Source organism: Aulonocara sp. 'chitande type north' Nkhata Bay, linkage group LG8 (assembly GCF_057382095.1).
Source record: "Aulonocara sp. 'chitande type north' Nkhata Bay isolate Kocher_YH1m ecotype deep benthic linkage group LG8, A_spYH_male_GT1.1, whole genome shotgun sequence".
In the NCBI taxonomy this organism is placed as follows: domain Eukaryota; kingdom Metazoa; phylum Chordata; class Actinopteri; order Cichliformes; family Cichlidae; genus Aulonocara; species Aulonocara sp. 'chitande type north' Nkhata Bay.
The window spans coordinates 6,919,678-6,937,098 of NC_141351.1; the positions used below are offsets into that span (position 1 = coordinate 6,919,678).

Below are 17,421 nucleotides of genomic sequence, written 5' to 3' on the forward strand. Positions count from 1 at the left end.
TGACCTTGGGGTAAATTTACTGGGATGTCCAATCCTGGGAACTGGCAACTGTCCTGAATGTTCTGTACTTTTGAACAATCTTTCTCGCTGTGGAATTATGTACTTCAAATGCAATGGCCTTATAACCCCTCACAGACTAATGGGTAGCAGCAATTTCTTCTGTTGAGCACCACATTTCACACAACTAGAGCATTCAGGTGTGTTATAACAGACAAGCTACCAAATCTTTTGCTTTTATAGAGGTGTTCATTCTTGCTGATGACTATTTACATCTTTATACTTAGTGAAGCAGTAGAGTACTTAGTTTTTCACACACTGATTCTGGATTTGTTTTTCTTAAACTAATAACAGCATGGTGTAATATTTTATGTGCTGCTTTTTTATTTTAAGTTATGTTTAAATAATTTGATAACCTGGTACAAACCAGAATAATATTTTCATAGTGACCTGACACATAAAGCCTTCAAATTGAAAGAGGGTGTGTTTTCTTTTCCACATGACTGTAAACAGAACGTTGTTGAATTTTGAGTGATTTTATAGAGTTACTATCTGGCCTGTCATAAGAAGGTGGATAACTATAGACTTTCATTCATTCTGGTCTCAAAAACATGTCGACATTCTACATTCGATTACATTAAATATTCATGAAATAGGCACTAAAAACACATACAACTTAAAATTTAAAAAACAAACATTGTTACATGACATCCCTGACCTCATCTGAAGTGTGTACAATTGATTAGTATATATATAAAATGTTGGCAAGTATATAAAAGTAATCCCTTTTAACCCAAAGCTCATATTCTGTTGAGCACCAGGCTTCTCTGATCTTTGACTGTCTAAAGCACTCTGATGATACAAATTTCTTTATATGGTTATCTGCAGTAAGCACACAATATACAGACAGTACAGCTCAGAAGCACTGGGTGCTGCCCTTCATGTGGCTTCTGGAGGTTGGCCAATCATAAGAAAGACAGGTTTTAGTAAGGGAAACCTTGAAAATAAAGGCGCTTGTTTCAGACACGGGACAAATTGAGGGACTTAAGGATAAATAAGGATTTTATTTTAACCATGAATCATGCAAAATTATTCCAGTAGAGGCACAGAAGAAATAAACAGCAACCATAATAGGTCCTTAAATTCATATAAGGTTTTGCAAAACTCTGCTTGGTGCACAGAAATACTTGTTTATTTTTTTGTCAAATAAGCCCTGCCCTCTCCAAAACAGTTGCATGGGAACAAAAAAAACAGCTTAGGCAGAGAATGTTGTCTTTAATTAGAAAATACCTTTTAATGCGAAACCTACCTTCCTGTTGAACTCCAGAGCCTTGTGTTTGCGGTCCAGTCTCGCCCCCTCTCCACCCATCTGACTGTCCTCTATGCTGATGCTCCATTTGTGCCTTGGCCCAAGGCACAGCACTCCCAGGCGGAGTGTCCTCCCCTGGGATGCCTTGATTAGTGCTGCAGCCATCTCGTGCTGCCTGACTGGGATACCGTTCACTTCCATGACATAATCCCCAGCCCTCAGGCCTGCACGGCCAGCTGGAGAACAAGGAGAGCAGTCCTCCACCAGTAGGGGGCAGTCTCCCACAATGGTAAACCCAAAACGACCATCTGGACCTGGCATGATGTCCATCTGTACGAGACATTTGCCTCAGTGTTTGACCACAGAACATATCCCCCAACAGGTATCCACAATAGTGCAGATCTACTGCTTACTATATTATGACATGCATTTCCACACCCATTAACCTACGCATGCAGTATAGATCTGAAGGATTTGAGAGCTGCATGACCTGCTGTATGCGGGACACCACTCCAATGCTGGGAGGGATGTTCTTCTGAGTCTGGGCGATGGTGATGACAGCTTGAGGACCTAGCGTCGACACATTGTGGCCTTCGATCTCCAGGACCTGGTCCCCTGCCTGCAACCCTGCCAGGTGGGCACTGCTGCCTTCCTCCACTGACAAGATGTAGCTAGGTCCAGCCCCACCAAGGTGGAAGCCAAAATCCTCAGGCCAGCCCTGGTTGGATGTCGGCATGCTGAGGACTTTTAGAAACAGGGAGAAAAGGACAGTGAGGTTTGCTTCAATATGGAGTCTCGTGGTACTTAAAAATACTTACCCACTGTAGCCAGTGGATTCAAGTTCAGCGACATCGCAAGAAAACTCTATGATACAGTCTTTTGTTTTAAAGATATTCAGTTTGTTCTCTGTCTCCTTCCCTGTCTTAGCTGTACATCAAGTGTGGCTCTGTAACCCTCTATGCTGAACCATGACACACTCAGCAGTCCCTGACCTGGTTCATAAACTCTTTCACAGCCAATCAAATTAAAGCATTGAAAGATTGTGACCTTAATTAGCTCAGGAGACAGAAGTTCCTCTTGCTATTTTTTGCACTCAGAGCACATGCATGTCTCTCCTGTCGAACGGTAATTGAATGGAAAAGCAATAACGCGACAGAGCACACCACTGGCTGCATGGATGAACAGGTAAGAGGTTGAATTCCAGGTTAAATAACAGGATTATTTCCAACCAAATGGGAAAATAGCAGGAAATATAAGGCTTTCAGAACCACCTCTAATGGAACAAGTACAAATTTCACAGCAATGAATTGCTATAAACCCTGTAGCTCAGCTGTAGGCTAATGATGTGCTGCACAGCTTTCCAAAAGCCACAGTGCAGCAGAATTCACAGAGCTGACGAAGACGAAGGTTATAAAGACTTACAGAAATCTTTGGCTGGATACCGAGAGCCCCGTTTGCTCTGGCGGAAAGAGTATCTGCCCTTTTTGTTTTGCAAAAATTTCTTCATCTTGAATGTCAGATACCCGGTGGCCTGCCAGGAGGCTGTTATCCAGTCTTCTCAAGTGTAGTGTTTTTAAAAAAATAATATCCCCACCACCCACAACCCAAAGTCAAAGAGAAAAGGTGACAAACTAAAAATACTGCCCCATTCCTCCTCCCTGAAACCACAGCAGTCTCCTCATGAGCAAAGGGTGAGTGTGCATGAAAAGCAAGTGCAGTCTCTTCCTGTGAGTATGTCAAGGAGTTGGTCCTGCATCTCATCCCTGATTCATCCTAGGGCCAGCCTGCTTGCACAGTGTTAATCAGAAAACTGGGACGCGTGCACCCGCGCACCTCGGTTCCTTAATAATTCTCTCTCCAAAAAGGGTATTGTAAGGCCTCATTTTTCTATAAATACACCCATGTGTCTTTTCTTCCTCCCCCTCCTCTCTTGGCAAGGTGGCTCTCCGTGGGACCGCTCCTGGCCCAGAATCACTCTGCGTCGATGCGAGAAAGCCCGAGGAGCTATAATTGGAGCGTCTGCATGCCTGTGATTCTCTGCGTACTCTGAAATGGTCGGTCCATTGATAAGGAGCGGGGGCAATTTAAGACTTTAGCCTGTGGGATTAGTGGGATTATCAGCTGAATCTGCTCTCCTCCACCCCCTTGTTATTAATACTGTAGGAACACATGCTCCCCTCCCGTATTAGATATTTAGAGTGCCTCTAGTGAAGTTTATTTTAGCACTGTGCACACTTTTAGACGTGTATTTATGATGAAATAGGCTAAATGCTGCTCTAGTTCAATTCAATTCAATTGTATTTATATAGAGCCAGATCAGAGCTGAAAACTAAAACTTAAAACTGAAAATTTATGGCGTCAGTGTGCTGATTAAAAATTAGCCCGGTGGATTTATCAGCAGATATCAGCTATTTGCCAACATATCAATATCAACATCAAGAAGGAAAAACCCTTCAACCATGCTATGGGTGCTGATGTTGTGCTCTGCAACTTCCCTGTTGGCAACACACGTTTACCAGCAGAGTCGAGCAGAGCATGAAGATCTTGTTGTGACGGTAAAACATGACTATTTTTTAAACTGCAATGCTTTATCTTCTTAGTAAGGACTAATGAATCAATACACATAACAATTGCTAATCCATTTATGTATGTGCGTCTGAAAGAAAAAAAACATATCAGCCAATATATCAGATTTTTTAAATCACCAAATGTTGGCATAGGTCTTAAAAATCCTATATCGAGCAGACTCTAAGCTGCACGTGTGACTATCTGCTTATATCCTTGAACTGAAGCTCACATCAAGTTTTACTTTTACAGTATTACACGTATTTTTTAACTGACATGCATAACAGCTGGAGAGGAAGCTGAGGAAGCGCGCAGGTGGGCTTATTGGAGTGTAAACTGTCATTAGTGCCAAAGCGCACAATAAGGAACAAACAGTTCAGTGCAAACTGAATAATTAAACACAAATGACTGCATCTCCAAACACACTTTTCACTTCAATCAAACTCTCCTCTTACACTTACAGTCTTAAAGACGATTGAGTCGTCTATGACAAGATGCGTGACAGAAAAACTTTAAACCACCTGAAACAATTTATCTTTTGACAAAGAAAATTGTCATTTCAGGTATAAAGCTGTAATTTTGATTTCAAACTGTAACAGCAGATACGCTCGTGGCACTGTAACTTGATTTATCCGACATATGAGACAATAAAAAATGATTAAGGCCCCCAGCACAGCACATCCAAACATTCAGTACCTGTTTAAGCAGCATTCGGAGATGAGCCTGCGCAGCTCCCGAGTAATGCTCCCCTCTGCAGCTCTGTGAGCTGTAATATGAGTGTTGGGCCATGTCCGCAACAGTATCCACTGACTGGTGTCCTGTGGTGCCTTGATGCATTGTGTGGAGGACTGGATTGCAGAGACAAACAGCAAACAGTTAATGATTTTATTCAGGCACCAAAGTCAAACACTATAGGCCTATATTAACCTCGATGGCGGGTATCAGTCTATAATCAAACCAGATGACAGTAGCTGATATTTGTTTGTCATTGTCAGATCAATTTTTGAACAAAATACATGTTCAAAGCTAGTGTAATGAAGAGTTGAAAGACATTTCTTCATGTCTCTGGCACAAAGGGTGGGATAAAAGCATTGCTCACAGCACTGTAACTTGATTTATCTTATATAACAGTCAATAAAAGATGATTAAAGCACCAGCACAGCGCATCCAGGCATTCAATAAACAAAAGGAAGTTAACAGTTGTTATACTGAAATTATATATTTAAAATTCTCCTTTTTGAAGTTTGTGTGCTAACTTTTAGACAAAACCTTTTATGCTTCAATGCATGTTTTGAAGTCCCAAAAAAGAGAGAGAGAAAGTATAAAATACTCTAATTACTCACATGTATTTTGGACACAGGAAACAAAACATTACTGTTGATGCTATCTCACACTGGATTCCTCAGGTAGCAAAGCTCCAGACATCACCTCTCTCTTTCTTGAACTATAGAAACTGCAGGCAGAAATTCTCTCAATGAAATAGTGAATTAACCAGTAACACATTTAACAGTAAAATCAAGAGTAATGCATTTATAAAACACGTGTATTATTGGCTCTGGCAAAGGCCTCAAAACTTCCAGTTTATACACTGACCAGTCACTTCGTTAAGTACACCTTGGACACCCGTTTGCCTTCAGGGCTGCCTTCATTCTTTGTGGCACACATTCAATATTCCTCCCATGATCCAGCTAGAAGCAGCCATCGTAGAGAGATGCACATGGTTGGCAATAATACTCAGGTGGGATGTGGAATTTAAATTATGCTCATTTGGTAAAGGGGCCTAAAGTGTGCCAAAAAATGCCCCACACACCATTACACCAGCAGCAGCAGCAGCCTGAACCATTAACACAAAGCAGGATGAATCCCTGCTTCATGGTTTTTACTCCAAATTCCAACCTTAACAATTACATGTCAAAGCAGGCTCCAGGCAACATTTTTCCAGTCTTCTGTCCAAGTTTGGTGAGCCTGTGAGAATTCTAGCCTCAGTTTCTTGATCTTAGCTGAGATGGCACCTGGTGTGGTCGCTGCTGTAGCCCATTTTCTTCAAGTGTTGATGTGTTTTGAGTTTAGAGTAACTCTGTGATGAGTTATTTGAGTTTTTATTGCCTTCCTGTTAGCTTTTTCTTTGACATCTAGCATCAACAAGACATTTTCACCCAGAGAACTGATGCTCACCGGATATTGACTCTTTTTTGGTACCATCCTCTGGAAACCCCAGAGATGCTTGTGTGGTGGAAAATCACAGTCAACCAGCAGTTTCTGAAATGCTTGGACCAGCCTGTCCAGCCCCAACAGCAATGCCACATTCATAGTCACTTAAATCACCTTTCACCCTTTTCTGATGCTCAGTTTAGTGAACTTCAGCAGGTCGTCTTGGCTACGTCTGCATGGGTAAATGCACTGAGCTGCTGCCATAGGCTGATTTAACATCTGTGTTGACAATGTAGTAACCAGTGAGTGTATGTGGGTAGTGATGTGCATCATAGCTCTCTCTTCTTTTTTAAATAGAAGATGTTTAAGCAAACTTTAGAAATGTCTGAAGCCTGTTTTAGATATTGGGATGGGGATGTAAACTGTCGAAAAATAACAGGATTTTCAATAAAAGAAAGAGCTGGCTGAATGCACTTGTCTTGCACACCTCCTTGTATGGCTATTAATACACGTTTATAACAGGAGACAGGGACTTTTAACGCAAAGTATACTTACAACTTTTAAAATTAATAATCCCCTCTCTTAATCAGCCGAAAAAAACCCAAAAAAAACAAAACACACTGTTCATTTATATCAGTGTAAAGTAAAAAGGAGTAGGACACATTTCCACTGTCCTCTCACAGCGGGGAGGCTTCGACGTTAGCCCAGCCCATTAGCGATGCTAAGGAAGTAGCATTGTTTACAGGGGCAGGACGTGAGCATGGAGCAAAAGTAAAACTAGAAGCCTCCTAAACCGACTCTGTTGACTTGAGACAAACACTAAAAGGCAGCTATGTGTAAACTCGACTAGATGGTAAGGTGAGAGCGAGCATGAAAATGGGTTTACAAGGAGAAGAAACGAAGACTTGGTTCAGTTTTGCTAACGCTGCAGTGTGGGTACTGAGAGGTTTCAGCGGATGCTAATGTAACTTGTTCACCTGAGTCTTTAACGCGTTTAAAGGAAGTAACTATGACTGAAATTTAACTGTAACAAAGCCTAATTGTTTCTTTTTAAGCTTGCTACCTGCTGTCGGTGAGTTTGTACCGTAAAGACCTGTTGTTTGCCTCTCTGGATGCTGCCAGGTGAGATATGGATTTCCTGACGCTGTTTGGCATTTACGTTGTGGTGGTGCTCACATGCATAGCTCTAGTGTGCAGATACTCCGGCCAGCAACACAGCCCCCTTAATTCACTCTACAGCTTTGCATTAAAGGTAAGAAAAGAGCAGAAACGGGATGAGTATGAAGCTTTTCTTTTCATGCAATTCCAAAGACCGACACTCTGTGGCGCTGTTGTCTCAATATAAAGAAAACGTATCCACTTCACTTACAACTATGTGCTTTTTTTCACAGAGACTTTCATCGATTACTCCAAAGTGGCTGCAGAAGTTTTCACAGTGGACTTTGCACAGACTGTTCCATCAGAGGTTTGTAGTTCTCTCTTAGCGTTTACAGAGTTTAATGTTTATTTGAGGCTTGATTCAGTGTTATTTGAATTTGACTGCAGGAGCAACGCGTTCATATACCTGCACATCCTGCTGGAGGGCGCCGTGTATGCAGAGTTCACTTACGAGGTGTTTGGCTTCTGTAGGGAGATGGACACCACTCTGATCAGCCTATCTGTGCCTTATATCCTGTTGGCCATCAAGACCTTCTTCTTCTACCTCTGCATCAAGACAGACCCAGGTTCATTTTAGTTTGACCACATCTTGTTTAAATGTGCGGTGGTGGTATCAGCAATGGCAGTGTGTTATCTCACTTCTCTCCATCTGTCAGGCACAGTGACAAAGAAGAAAGTTGCCGGTCAGCTGCACATCTATTCGTACGATAGGAGGTTGTTTCACCCGGGAATCATATGTTCGACTTGCCAGCTTGTCAAACCAGCCCGCTCGAAACACTGTAGTGAGTGCTTTTTAATTTGTCAATGTCAGCACCTGAGGTACTGGGAGAAAAAGAAAGGTAGCGTGTCTCAGTGCTGACTAACTCCTCCTGTGATTCAGGGGTCTGCAACAGGTGTGTGCAGCGTTTCGACCACCACTGCGTCTGGGTGAACAACTGCATCGGTGCTCAGAACACACGTTACTTCCTGCTTTACCTCTTCAGCATCTGTGCCATGGCGTGCGACATCGCCCTGTTAACGGTGGACATGCTGCTTCATGTCGTGCTGCGCACAGGGCTCCTGGGGGCCAGTTACTTAGATGAGAATGGCCAACGGCAGCCAGCAGGATTTCTGTTTGTCGTGCAGGTACTGCTGACACACTGAATATTGCACACAGCTGTTTTTGCTTCTAACTGAAATTGAATTTTAATCATCCGCCCCTCCTCCCACTTTTTTCTTCCAGCATCTCTTCCTTACTTTTCCCCGAATTGTCTTCATGCTGGGCTTCTTACTCTTTGTATTCTTCCTCCTGGCGGGTTACACCATGTTCCATTCCTTTCTTGCTGTTGTGAACCAGACCTCCAATGAGTGGTACAAAAGTCGAGGCTACGTTTGCCAGCACTGCCACCCATCTACAGCGGCCGATATTCTCTGTAGCCCCATCCCAGATCACTCTAAAAGATACTACTACAGCAGGGGGGTCCTCCGAAATCTGAGGGAGATTGTCTTCCCTCCACGGCTTGTTCAGAAAAAAGACAATTGATTGGTTCCATTTACTGTCTACCATAACTACTGTAAACACTACTGGAAAATAAAGTTTATTGGTTTCTTTATGGCCTCTGGTTTGTGAATTGAAGATTGTTTTAATTAACTGTTGCAGCTACAAGCTTACCAAATCAAACACTTAGAGGTAGCTTCTATGATTATGTTTAATCTCAAAGTAGCTGCTGCTTGTGGGATTAATGGGGATGTATTTACACAAGTTATTTTGATGGCTGAGGAGGGTTTTTTTTTTTTTATGTTATTACATTTAAAAAGAAGTCTTTACATTTAAAGAAAGGAGAAAAAAATGGAATGTAAACTTCAGACCATGAAGAAACAAAACAAAGTCTTGCAAGTAAAGCTTAATGAAGCACTGCACAGAAATGCAGAAATGTTTCACGATGAAAGTCTCATAAACCAGCAAGACGAAGAAAATAAAAATACACAAAACCTGCCCGGTGTAGATATTGTAAATAAGGGCTGGGAAATAATCTTTATTGAAGATCCGCAGCATATTGCAAGCCTGATGACAACAAACAAGCAGAACTGCGACCAGTTAAGAAAAATGTCCTACCAGCTTCAACAAACAGAAGCTATTAATCAGGAGCTCTATGGGAATCTCAAAGACACTGAGAACAAGAATCTGCAGCTTCACCTAAAACTTGATGAAGCCCTGGAGAAAAACAAAGAGTTTCTTCAAGAGAAACAGCAACAGGAAAAAATGCAGAAAAAGACACAAGTTATTCTCCAAGACTTAGAAAGGAAAAATCTACAACTACACGCATGTTCTAATGAAATGAAGGAGAAAATCATGGAACTAGAAGGAGAAAGGGAAAAACTGATAAAACAACACTCAGGCGCGCAGCACATTTGCAATGAAATGCTAAGCAAGAACTCAGAGCTTGTGGAACTTTGTAACATCTTAAAATACAAAATTGATGAAATCCTGAGAAAGAACACAGAGCTCGAGGGACAGAATAAGAACTTAAACTACAAATACAGTGAAATCCTAAAGAAGAGCACAGAGCTTGAGGAACTTCATAACAACTTAAAATACAAAAACAAGAAAATGCTCAAGGAAAACACAGAGCTCGAGGAAATTAATAACAACTTAAAATACAAAAACAAGAAAATGCTCAGGGAAAACAAAGAGCTCGAGGAAATTAATAACAACTTAAAATACAAAAACAAGAAAATGCTCAAGGAAAACACAGAGCTCGAGGAAATTAATAACAACTTAAAATACAAAAACAAGAAAATGCTCAAGGAAAACACAGAGCTCGAGGAAATTAATAACAACTTAAAATACAAAAACAAGAAAATGCTCAGGGAAAACAAAGAGCTCGAGGAAATTAATAACAACTTAAAATACAAAAACAAGAAAATGCTCAAGGAAAACACAGAGCTCGAGGAAATTAATAACAACTTAAAATACAAAAAGAAGAAAATGCTCAAGGAAAACAAAGAGCTCGAGGAAATTAATAAGACTTTAAAGTGCAAAAACAATGAAATGCTCAGGGAAAACAAAGAGCTTGAGAAACTTAATAGCAACTTAAAGTGCAAAAAAAAATGAAATTCTCAGGAAAAACAGAACTTAATAACAACTTGATGTCCATACCAAGTGCTTCTGACCACTCCAACTGCCTGCAAAATTATTATTTAAAATTATTTGGACAGTTTAAGTGTATTAGTTGACATCAAAGTGACTCTTTAAATTGGCTAACAACAAACGATTCAAACAAGCTAATTTATTTCACATCCAATGAGTCACTTTAAAAATCCCACGACCGGTCGAGGCAGATGGCCGTCCCTCACTGAGCCTGGTTCTGCCGGAGGTTTCTTGCTTTTAAAAGAAAGTTTTTCCTCCCCACTGTCGCCGAGTGCTTGCTCAGGGAATTGTCAGATTATTGGGGTTTTATTTATTTTTTGTCAACTAATACACAACTCGGGGCTCGCAAAATCTCTAGCCCGACGTCCCGGAGCTAGCGATATCTCCGGTCGGGCGACCAAAATCTATCTCAGCCCCGGCGATTTTGCGAGCCCTGCGATCTTATTGGGCATTCCAAATTGATTTTTTTTTTTATTCATTAATAAAGTCCTACAAAGATTATATTGTGAATATTGCATGTTTTCATTGTCACACAAATGTGTACATTTTCAGCCTAGACTGAACATGTGTGTTTGTCTTCTATTCAAAATCAAACATTTTAGTAGCAACTACTGTATTAAAATATGGCAGAGGTTTTACTCTGATTACACAAACTTTATGTAGGAGTAGGTTATTTGTAAATTTGACCTCTGACCTCACAGAGACACAGGATGACAGGATATGTGATATTAGAATCCACATATATTGGTATATAATCTCCTAAATGTTGCCAATGGCAGTAAGGAACATAGCTCTAAATAACATTATCATCTTTTTGACCCTCACTATCCGGTCGTTCAGTCTGACGTCACTAGCCGTGTCTGGACCTAAACTCCGCTGCAGGTCCATATATCAAACGATCACTATGGCATTACTGAGAGTTGAAAAACTGTCTAAAGTCTTTCATCTTTAATAAAATGATCAGCGTTCTGCTCTACCAGGTGTAACAATTGAGTTTGGCATCCAGGCATCCATGAAAACGGAATTTATGACATTTAACGGAGTTAGCAGGGAGTTAGCTCGCTAGCTTCTATCTAAATTAAATATAGCATGTCCTGACTGCGGGGTTTTGGAAACAAATTAAAACTTACAGCTGTTATCACTTCCAACATAAATGAAGACAGAAAACATTAGCTTGAAGCTCAAGGTCGTCATTTTATTTCATTTCTTTTTCTGGGCTTACAAACAGGACACACAACATTTAGATAACCATTACACTGAATCTTGGGTCTGTGTTGAGTCTTCCAGCTGCTGACTACAGAAGCTAGATTGTTTCAGCATGTTTATAGCGGCTGTGGCTATGTGCTGGTAATGTTACCGTGTGTGAGCAGTCACATTGGCAGCAGACATGTTTCAACAAACTAGTCATATCCCGGCCCTACATTAGCTTGTTTAATAGTTAAGACACTGCAGGTACCACTGTAACCAATACGTCTACTCACCAAAGAATGAGTGAAGCAATATGGATAACAGCAGAGGACAATTTATTTAGGGTCTGATGGCAATTTACCATCGGTGTCCAGCACTTTAAAGGATTGATGGACTGGAGCACACCTGTCCTTAACATACCCTCTTAAACATCAGCTTGACACTGATATATCAAAGGAAACTTAACTGACTTTAAGTGCAAATGTTTCAACCTGAACAACTTAAAACTTCTCTGGGATACAATGTAAACAAAGACAAGAAGAAGAAAAATATTTCCATCAATAGTCACTTCTCCTAACCAGGAGACAAGTGAATATATTATGTAAAGAGTCCTTTTTCTCAGTCCTGGGGTTGTAACACCACAACCTCCTCAGTCCGTAATCAGAGTGTGTCTATTTGACAATAACCAAAATGTCTTTGGATAGTCTTTGTGAATGCAAACAAAAACAAACAAACAAGGGTATTAGCTGGCCAGCAAAATAAAGAGAGTGTATGGCACTGAGTGCGGGCGTGTGTGTGAGTACTTCGGTCCAAATAATCAAGGTCCGGATGGATGAAGGGATGGCAGCCGCTTGTCCTTTAATGGCACCAGCGAGACAGCACAGCAGCGAGGCCTCTGGCAGGAGAACGAACAATAGTCTTTTTTTAAGGCTACTGCAGAAGGAGATATTCCCCGCTAGCTCACCCAAGCTTGCTCTCTGGCACAGCTACAAGCCACGTGAGCTCATAACCCTATAGTGACATACGAACTTGGCTACTAACGTCCGCTTAGCATGGCGGCTAATTGTCGAGCTTGCTAGCTTAGCCTCGATTAGCACCTTAATAACCATTACTACACATCACATCATAGCAAACACATGATAACACATGGAATACTATAATATACATACGAAACAGATTTTTACCTGGCAGGAGAATGAACAATAGTCTTTTTTTTAAGGCTACTGCAGAAGGAGATATTCCCCGCTAGCTCACCCAAGCTTGCTCTCTGGCAAAGCTACAAGCCATGTGAGCTCATAGCCCCTCCCGCTAGGATGTACTACCACAGTCGACTGTCGTAAAGCAGCCGCAAACCAATAGCAATTAAAAAAAAACAACAACCTCAAAATCATTGAAGAACATTTTATAACACCCAATATAGATATATACATATATACTGAATATCACACAATATCAGATAACCAAATTAACACTGGGTTACACCACCACTTACTACAGACACCGATGCATGTTTGTAATAGTCTGTTAATTTAGACTGAAAGAATATACAAACAATATTAACTCACATTATATATGTTAATTACTAATTTGCTTATCACATAATTTCGGTTACCATTAGCTGACTGGAGCCTAACATTGGCCTTTCATGGTTTTCGATAAACAGCCCACATACCTGTAAAATAACAACACCCCAGTAAAAGTCCACATATATAAAGGGTCTAAACTCTTTCTCACTGGTGTGTTAGCTTTAAAATCTTATTTACTTTCAACTGTAAAACTCCAGATGATAGTAGATTTTCCAAAGCGAGAAACAAAATGGCGGACAGTGCAGCCGATTTTTCCTTTCCAGGGGGCGGAGCTTGAGGATAAAACGCGACTAACATGTGAGTGAGCGCTTTGTTTAGACCCCAAAATGGCGGATCGGGCCAAAATCCTTTCCACGCCCACCCCCGTGACATCACGCTCCAAAGCCCTATGACATCATATAGATCAAAGGCATGTGATCCATTCAAAAGGTATAAATAGGGGTGAGAACTGCAAACTTTTAGTCAGTTTATTCGCAGCACTCATGTTCGCAGCATTCAAACATAAACCTGAGAAACATTTTGAAACAGTTGGATCATTTACACAGTTGTTTTACTAAGATTCCAACATGTCTCAGAGAAAACACAGCAAAAAACAACAAGCTTACGCTGGCCCTCTGCTCGAGGGTCCATCCATCCAAAGGGCATTAGCTGAAAGTAGGCAGGAAAACCAAAATCTACACAACATGATTGAACAAATCCAGGCAGAGAAAATTCAGCTTGTAGAGAAGTGCAGACACATGGAGGCCCTAAATAACCAGTTGGAAGAAAGGCATAATGAATTTGTCAAGAACCAACGAGAAAAAGAAAATAATCGAAGGCAGCCCAATGTGGATAATATAAATGAGGGCTGGAAAATACTATTTAATCGAGCACAGGAGAAGATTTTAAACCTGATGACAGAAAACAAACACAACCGTGCTGAATTAAGACAAATGTCCCACCTGCTCGAAGAAAAAGAAGATATTAATCAGGAGCTCTGTGGGAAACTCGAAGACACTGAGTTTAAGAACCTGGAGATGGAAGGAAAACTTGATGAAGCCCAGGAAAAAAACAAAGAGTTGCTTCAAGAGAAGAAACAACAGGAAAGAAAGGAGAAAAAAATGGAATGTAAACTTCAGACCATGAAGAAACAAAACAAAGTCTTGCAAGTAAAGCTTAATGAAGCACTGCACAGAAATGCAGAAATGTTTCACGATGAAAGTCTCATAAACCAGCAAGACGAAGAAAATAAAAATACACAAAACTTGCCCGGTGTAGATATTGTAAATAAGGGCTGGGAAATAATCTTTATTGAAGATCCGCAGCATATTGCAAGCCTGATGACAACAAACAAGCAGAACTGCGACCAGTTAAGAAAAATGTCCTACCAGCTTCAACAAACAGAAGCTATTAATCAGGAGCTCTATGGGAATCTCAAAGACACTGAGAACAAGAATCTGCAGCTTCACCTAAAACTTGATGAAGCCCTGGAGAAAAACAAAGAGTTTCTTCAAGAGAAACAGCAACAGGAAAAAATGCAGAAAAAGACACAAGTTATTCTCCAAGACTTAGAAAGGAAAAATCTACAGCTACACGCATGTTCTAATGAAATGAAGGAGAAAATCATGGAACTAGAAGGAGAAAGGGAAAAACTGATAAAACAACACTCAGGCGCGCAGCACATTTGCAATGAAATGCTAAGCAAGAACTCAGAGCTTGTGGAACTTTGTAACATCTTAAAATACAAAATTGATGAAATCCTGAGAAAGAACACAGAGCTCGAGGGACAGAATAAGAACTTAAACTACAAATACAGTGAAATCCTAAAGAAGAGCACAGAGCTTGAGGAACTTCATAACAACTTAAAATACAAAAAGAAGAAAATGCTCAAGGAAAACACAGAGCTCGAGGAAATTAATAACAACTTAAAATACAAAAACAAGAAAATGCTCAGGGAAAACACAGAGCTCGAGGAAATTAATAACAACTTAAAATACAAAAAGAAGAAAATGCTCAAGGAAAACACAGAGCTCGAGGAAATTAATAACAACTTAAAATACAAAAACAAGAAAATGCTCAGGGAAAACACAGAGCTCGAGGAAATTAATAACAACTTAAAATACAAAAAGAAGAAAATGCTCAAGGAAAACACAGAGCTCGAGGAAATTAATAACAACTTAAAATACAAAAACAAGAAAATGCTCAGGGAAAACACAGAGCTCGAGGAAATTAATAACAACTTAAAATACAAAAAGAAGAAAATGCTCAAGGAAAACACAGAGCTCGAGGAAATTAATAACAACTTAAAATACAAAAACAAGAAAATGCTCAGGGAAAACACAGAGCTCGAGGAAATTAATAACAACTTAAAATACAAAAAGAAGAAAATGCTCAAGGAAAACACAGAGCTCGAGGAAATTAATAACAACTTAAAATACAAAAACAAGAAAATGCTCAAGGAAAACACAGAGCTCGAGGAAATTAATAAGACTTTAAAGTGCAAAAACAATGAAATGCTCAGGGAAAACAAAGAGCTTGAGAAACTTAATAGCAACTTAAAGTGCAAAAAAAAATGAAATTCTCAGGAAAAACAGAACTTAATAACAACTTGATGTCCATACCAAGTGCTTCTGACCACTCCAACTGCCTGCAAAATTATTATTTAAAATTATTTGGACAGTTTAAGTGTATTAGTTGACATCAAAGTGACTCTTTAAATTGGCTAACAACAAACGATTCAAACAAGCTAATTTATTTCACATCCAATGAGTCACTTTAAAAATCCCACGACCGGTCGAGGCAGATGGCCGTCCCTCACTGAGCCTGGTTCTGCCGGAGGTTTCTTGCTTTTAAAAGAAAGTTTTTCCTCCCCACTGTCGCCGAGTGCTTGCTCAGGGAATTGTCAGATTATTGGGGTTTTATTTATTTTTTGTCAACTAATACACAACTCGGGGCTCGCAAAATCTCTAGCCCGACGTCCCGGAGCTAGCAATATCTCCGGTCGGGCGACCAAAATCTATCTCAGCCCCGGCGATTTTGCGAGCCCTGCGATCTTATTGGGCATTCCAAATTGATTTTTTTTTTTATTCATTAATAAAGTCCTACAAAGATTATATTGTGAATATTGCATGTTTTCATTGTCACACAAATGTGTACATTTTCAGCCTAGACTGAACATGTGTGTTTGTCTTCTATTCAAAATCAAACATTTTAGTAGCAACTACTGTATTAAAATATGGCAGAGGTTTTACTCTGATTACACAAACTTTATGTAGGAGTAGGTTATTTGTAAATTTGACCTCTGACCTCACAGAGACACAGGATGACAGGATATGTGATATTAGAATCCACATATATTGGTATATAATCTCCTAAATGTTGCCAATGGCAGTAAGGAACATAGCTCTAAATAACATTATCATCTTTTTGACCCTCACTATCCGGTTGTTCAGTCTGACGTCACTAGCCGTGTCTGGACCTAAACTCCGCTGCAGGTCCATATATCAAGCGATCACTATGGCATTACTGAGAGTTGAAAAACTGTCCAAAGTCTTTCATCTTTAATAAAATGATCAGCGTTCTGCTCTACCAGGTGTAACAATTGAGTTTGGCATCCAGGCATCCATGAAAACGGAATTTATGACATTTAACGGAGTTAGCAGGGAGTTAGCTCGCTAGCTTCTATCTAAATTAAATATAGCATGTCCTGACTGCGGGGTTTTGGAAACAAATTAAAACTTACAGCTGTTATCACTTCCAACATAAATGAAGACAGAAAACATTAGCTTGAAGCTCAAGGTCGTCATTTTATTTCATTTCTTTTTCTGGGCTTACAAACAGGACACACAACATTTAGATAACCATTACACTGAATCTTGGGTCTGTGTTGAGTCTTCCAGCTGCTGACTACAGAAGCTAGATTGACCTTTCAGCATGTTTATAGCGGCTGTGGCTATGTGCTGGTAATGTTACCGTGTGTGAGCAGTCACATTGGCAGCAGACATGTTTCAACAAACTAGTCATATCCCGGCCCTACATTAGCTTGTTTAATAGTTAAGACACTGCAGGTACCACTGTAACCAATACGTCTACTCACCAAAGAATGAGTGAAGCAATATGGATAACAGCAGAGGACAATTTATTTAGGGTCTGATGGCAATTTACCATCGGTGTCCAGCACTTTAAAGGATTGATGGACTGGAGCACATCTGTCCTTAACATACCCTCTTAAACATCAGCTTGACACTGATATATCAAAGGAAACTTAACTGACTTTAAGTGCAAATGTTTCAACCTGAACAACTTAAAACTTCTCTGGGATACAATGTAAACAAAGACAAGAAGAAGAAAAATATTTC

General features: G+C 40.2%; 4 protein-coding genes across 14 annotated transcripts in view; 3 read left to right on the forward strand and 1 right to left on the reverse strand.

The window, feature by feature from the left end:
- grid2ipb (glutamate receptor, ionotropic, delta 2 (Grid2) interacting protein, b) overlaps positions 1-3,369 on the reverse strand; it is a 39,800-nt gene extending 36,431 nt beyond the window's left edge. For 4 of the 5 annotated variants that reach the window (XM_086303026.1, XM_086303024.1, XM_086303023.1 and 1 more), the window contains exons 1-3: positions 2,729-3,369; positions 1,797-2,050; positions 1,307-1,636 (exon numbers count right to left, since the gene is read on the reverse strand). In XM_086303026.1, the coding sequence (XP_086159152.1) occupies positions 1,307-1,636; positions 1,797-2,050; positions 2,729-2,813 (669 nt within the window). In that variant the 5' untranslated portion in view covers positions 2,814-3,369. Of the gene's footprint in view, positions 1-1,306; positions 1,637-1,796; positions 2,051-2,124; positions 2,697-2,728 lie in introns of those variants that run through there. The other variant, XM_086303025.1, reaches the window with a different exon arrangement.
- A 3,340-nt stretch (positions 3,370-6,709) lies between these two features.
- zdhhc4 (zDHHC palmitoyltransferase 4) lies at positions 6,710-8,772 on the forward strand. Of its 7 annotated transcripts, none has more exons than XM_086303037.1 (7): positions 6,710-6,954; positions 7,078-7,274; positions 7,414-7,487; positions 7,568-7,746; positions 7,837-7,962; positions 8,061-8,305; positions 8,403-8,772. In XM_086303037.1, exons 2-7 carry the CDS (start codon positions 7,152-7,154, stop codon positions 8,700-8,702), a joined length of 1,047 nt encoding a protein of 348 aa, XP_086159163.1. In that variant the 5' UTR covers positions 6,710-6,954; positions 7,078-7,151; the 3' UTR covers positions 8,703-8,772. The 7 variants fall into 7 exon arrangements, with proteins under 7 accessions (XP_086159163.1, XP_086159166.1, XP_086159168.1 ...); XM_086303040.1 differs by having other exon boundaries at positions 7,145-7,274; XM_086303042.1 differs by having other exon boundaries at positions 6,710-6,875.
- A 118-nt stretch (positions 8,773-8,890) lies between these two features.
- LOC147322985 (uncharacterized) lies at positions 8,891-11,273 on the forward strand. Its single transcript, XM_086303035.1, has one exon. It carries the CDS (start codon positions 9,009-9,011, stop codon positions 10,272-10,274), a length of 1,266 nt encoding a protein of 421 aa, XP_086159161.1. The 5' UTR covers positions 8,891-9,008; the 3' UTR covers positions 10,275-11,273.
- A 2,296-nt stretch (positions 11,274-13,569) lies between these two features.
- LOC147322986 (uncharacterized) lies at positions 13,570-16,581 on the forward strand. Its single transcript, XM_086303044.1, has one exon. The coding sequence runs from the start codon at positions 13,651-13,653 to the stop codon at positions 15,637-15,639; it is 1,989 nt and encodes a 662-aa protein (XP_086159170.1). The 5' UTR covers positions 13,570-13,650; the 3' UTR covers positions 15,640-16,581.
- Positions 16,582-17,421: the final 840 nt, after the last annotated feature.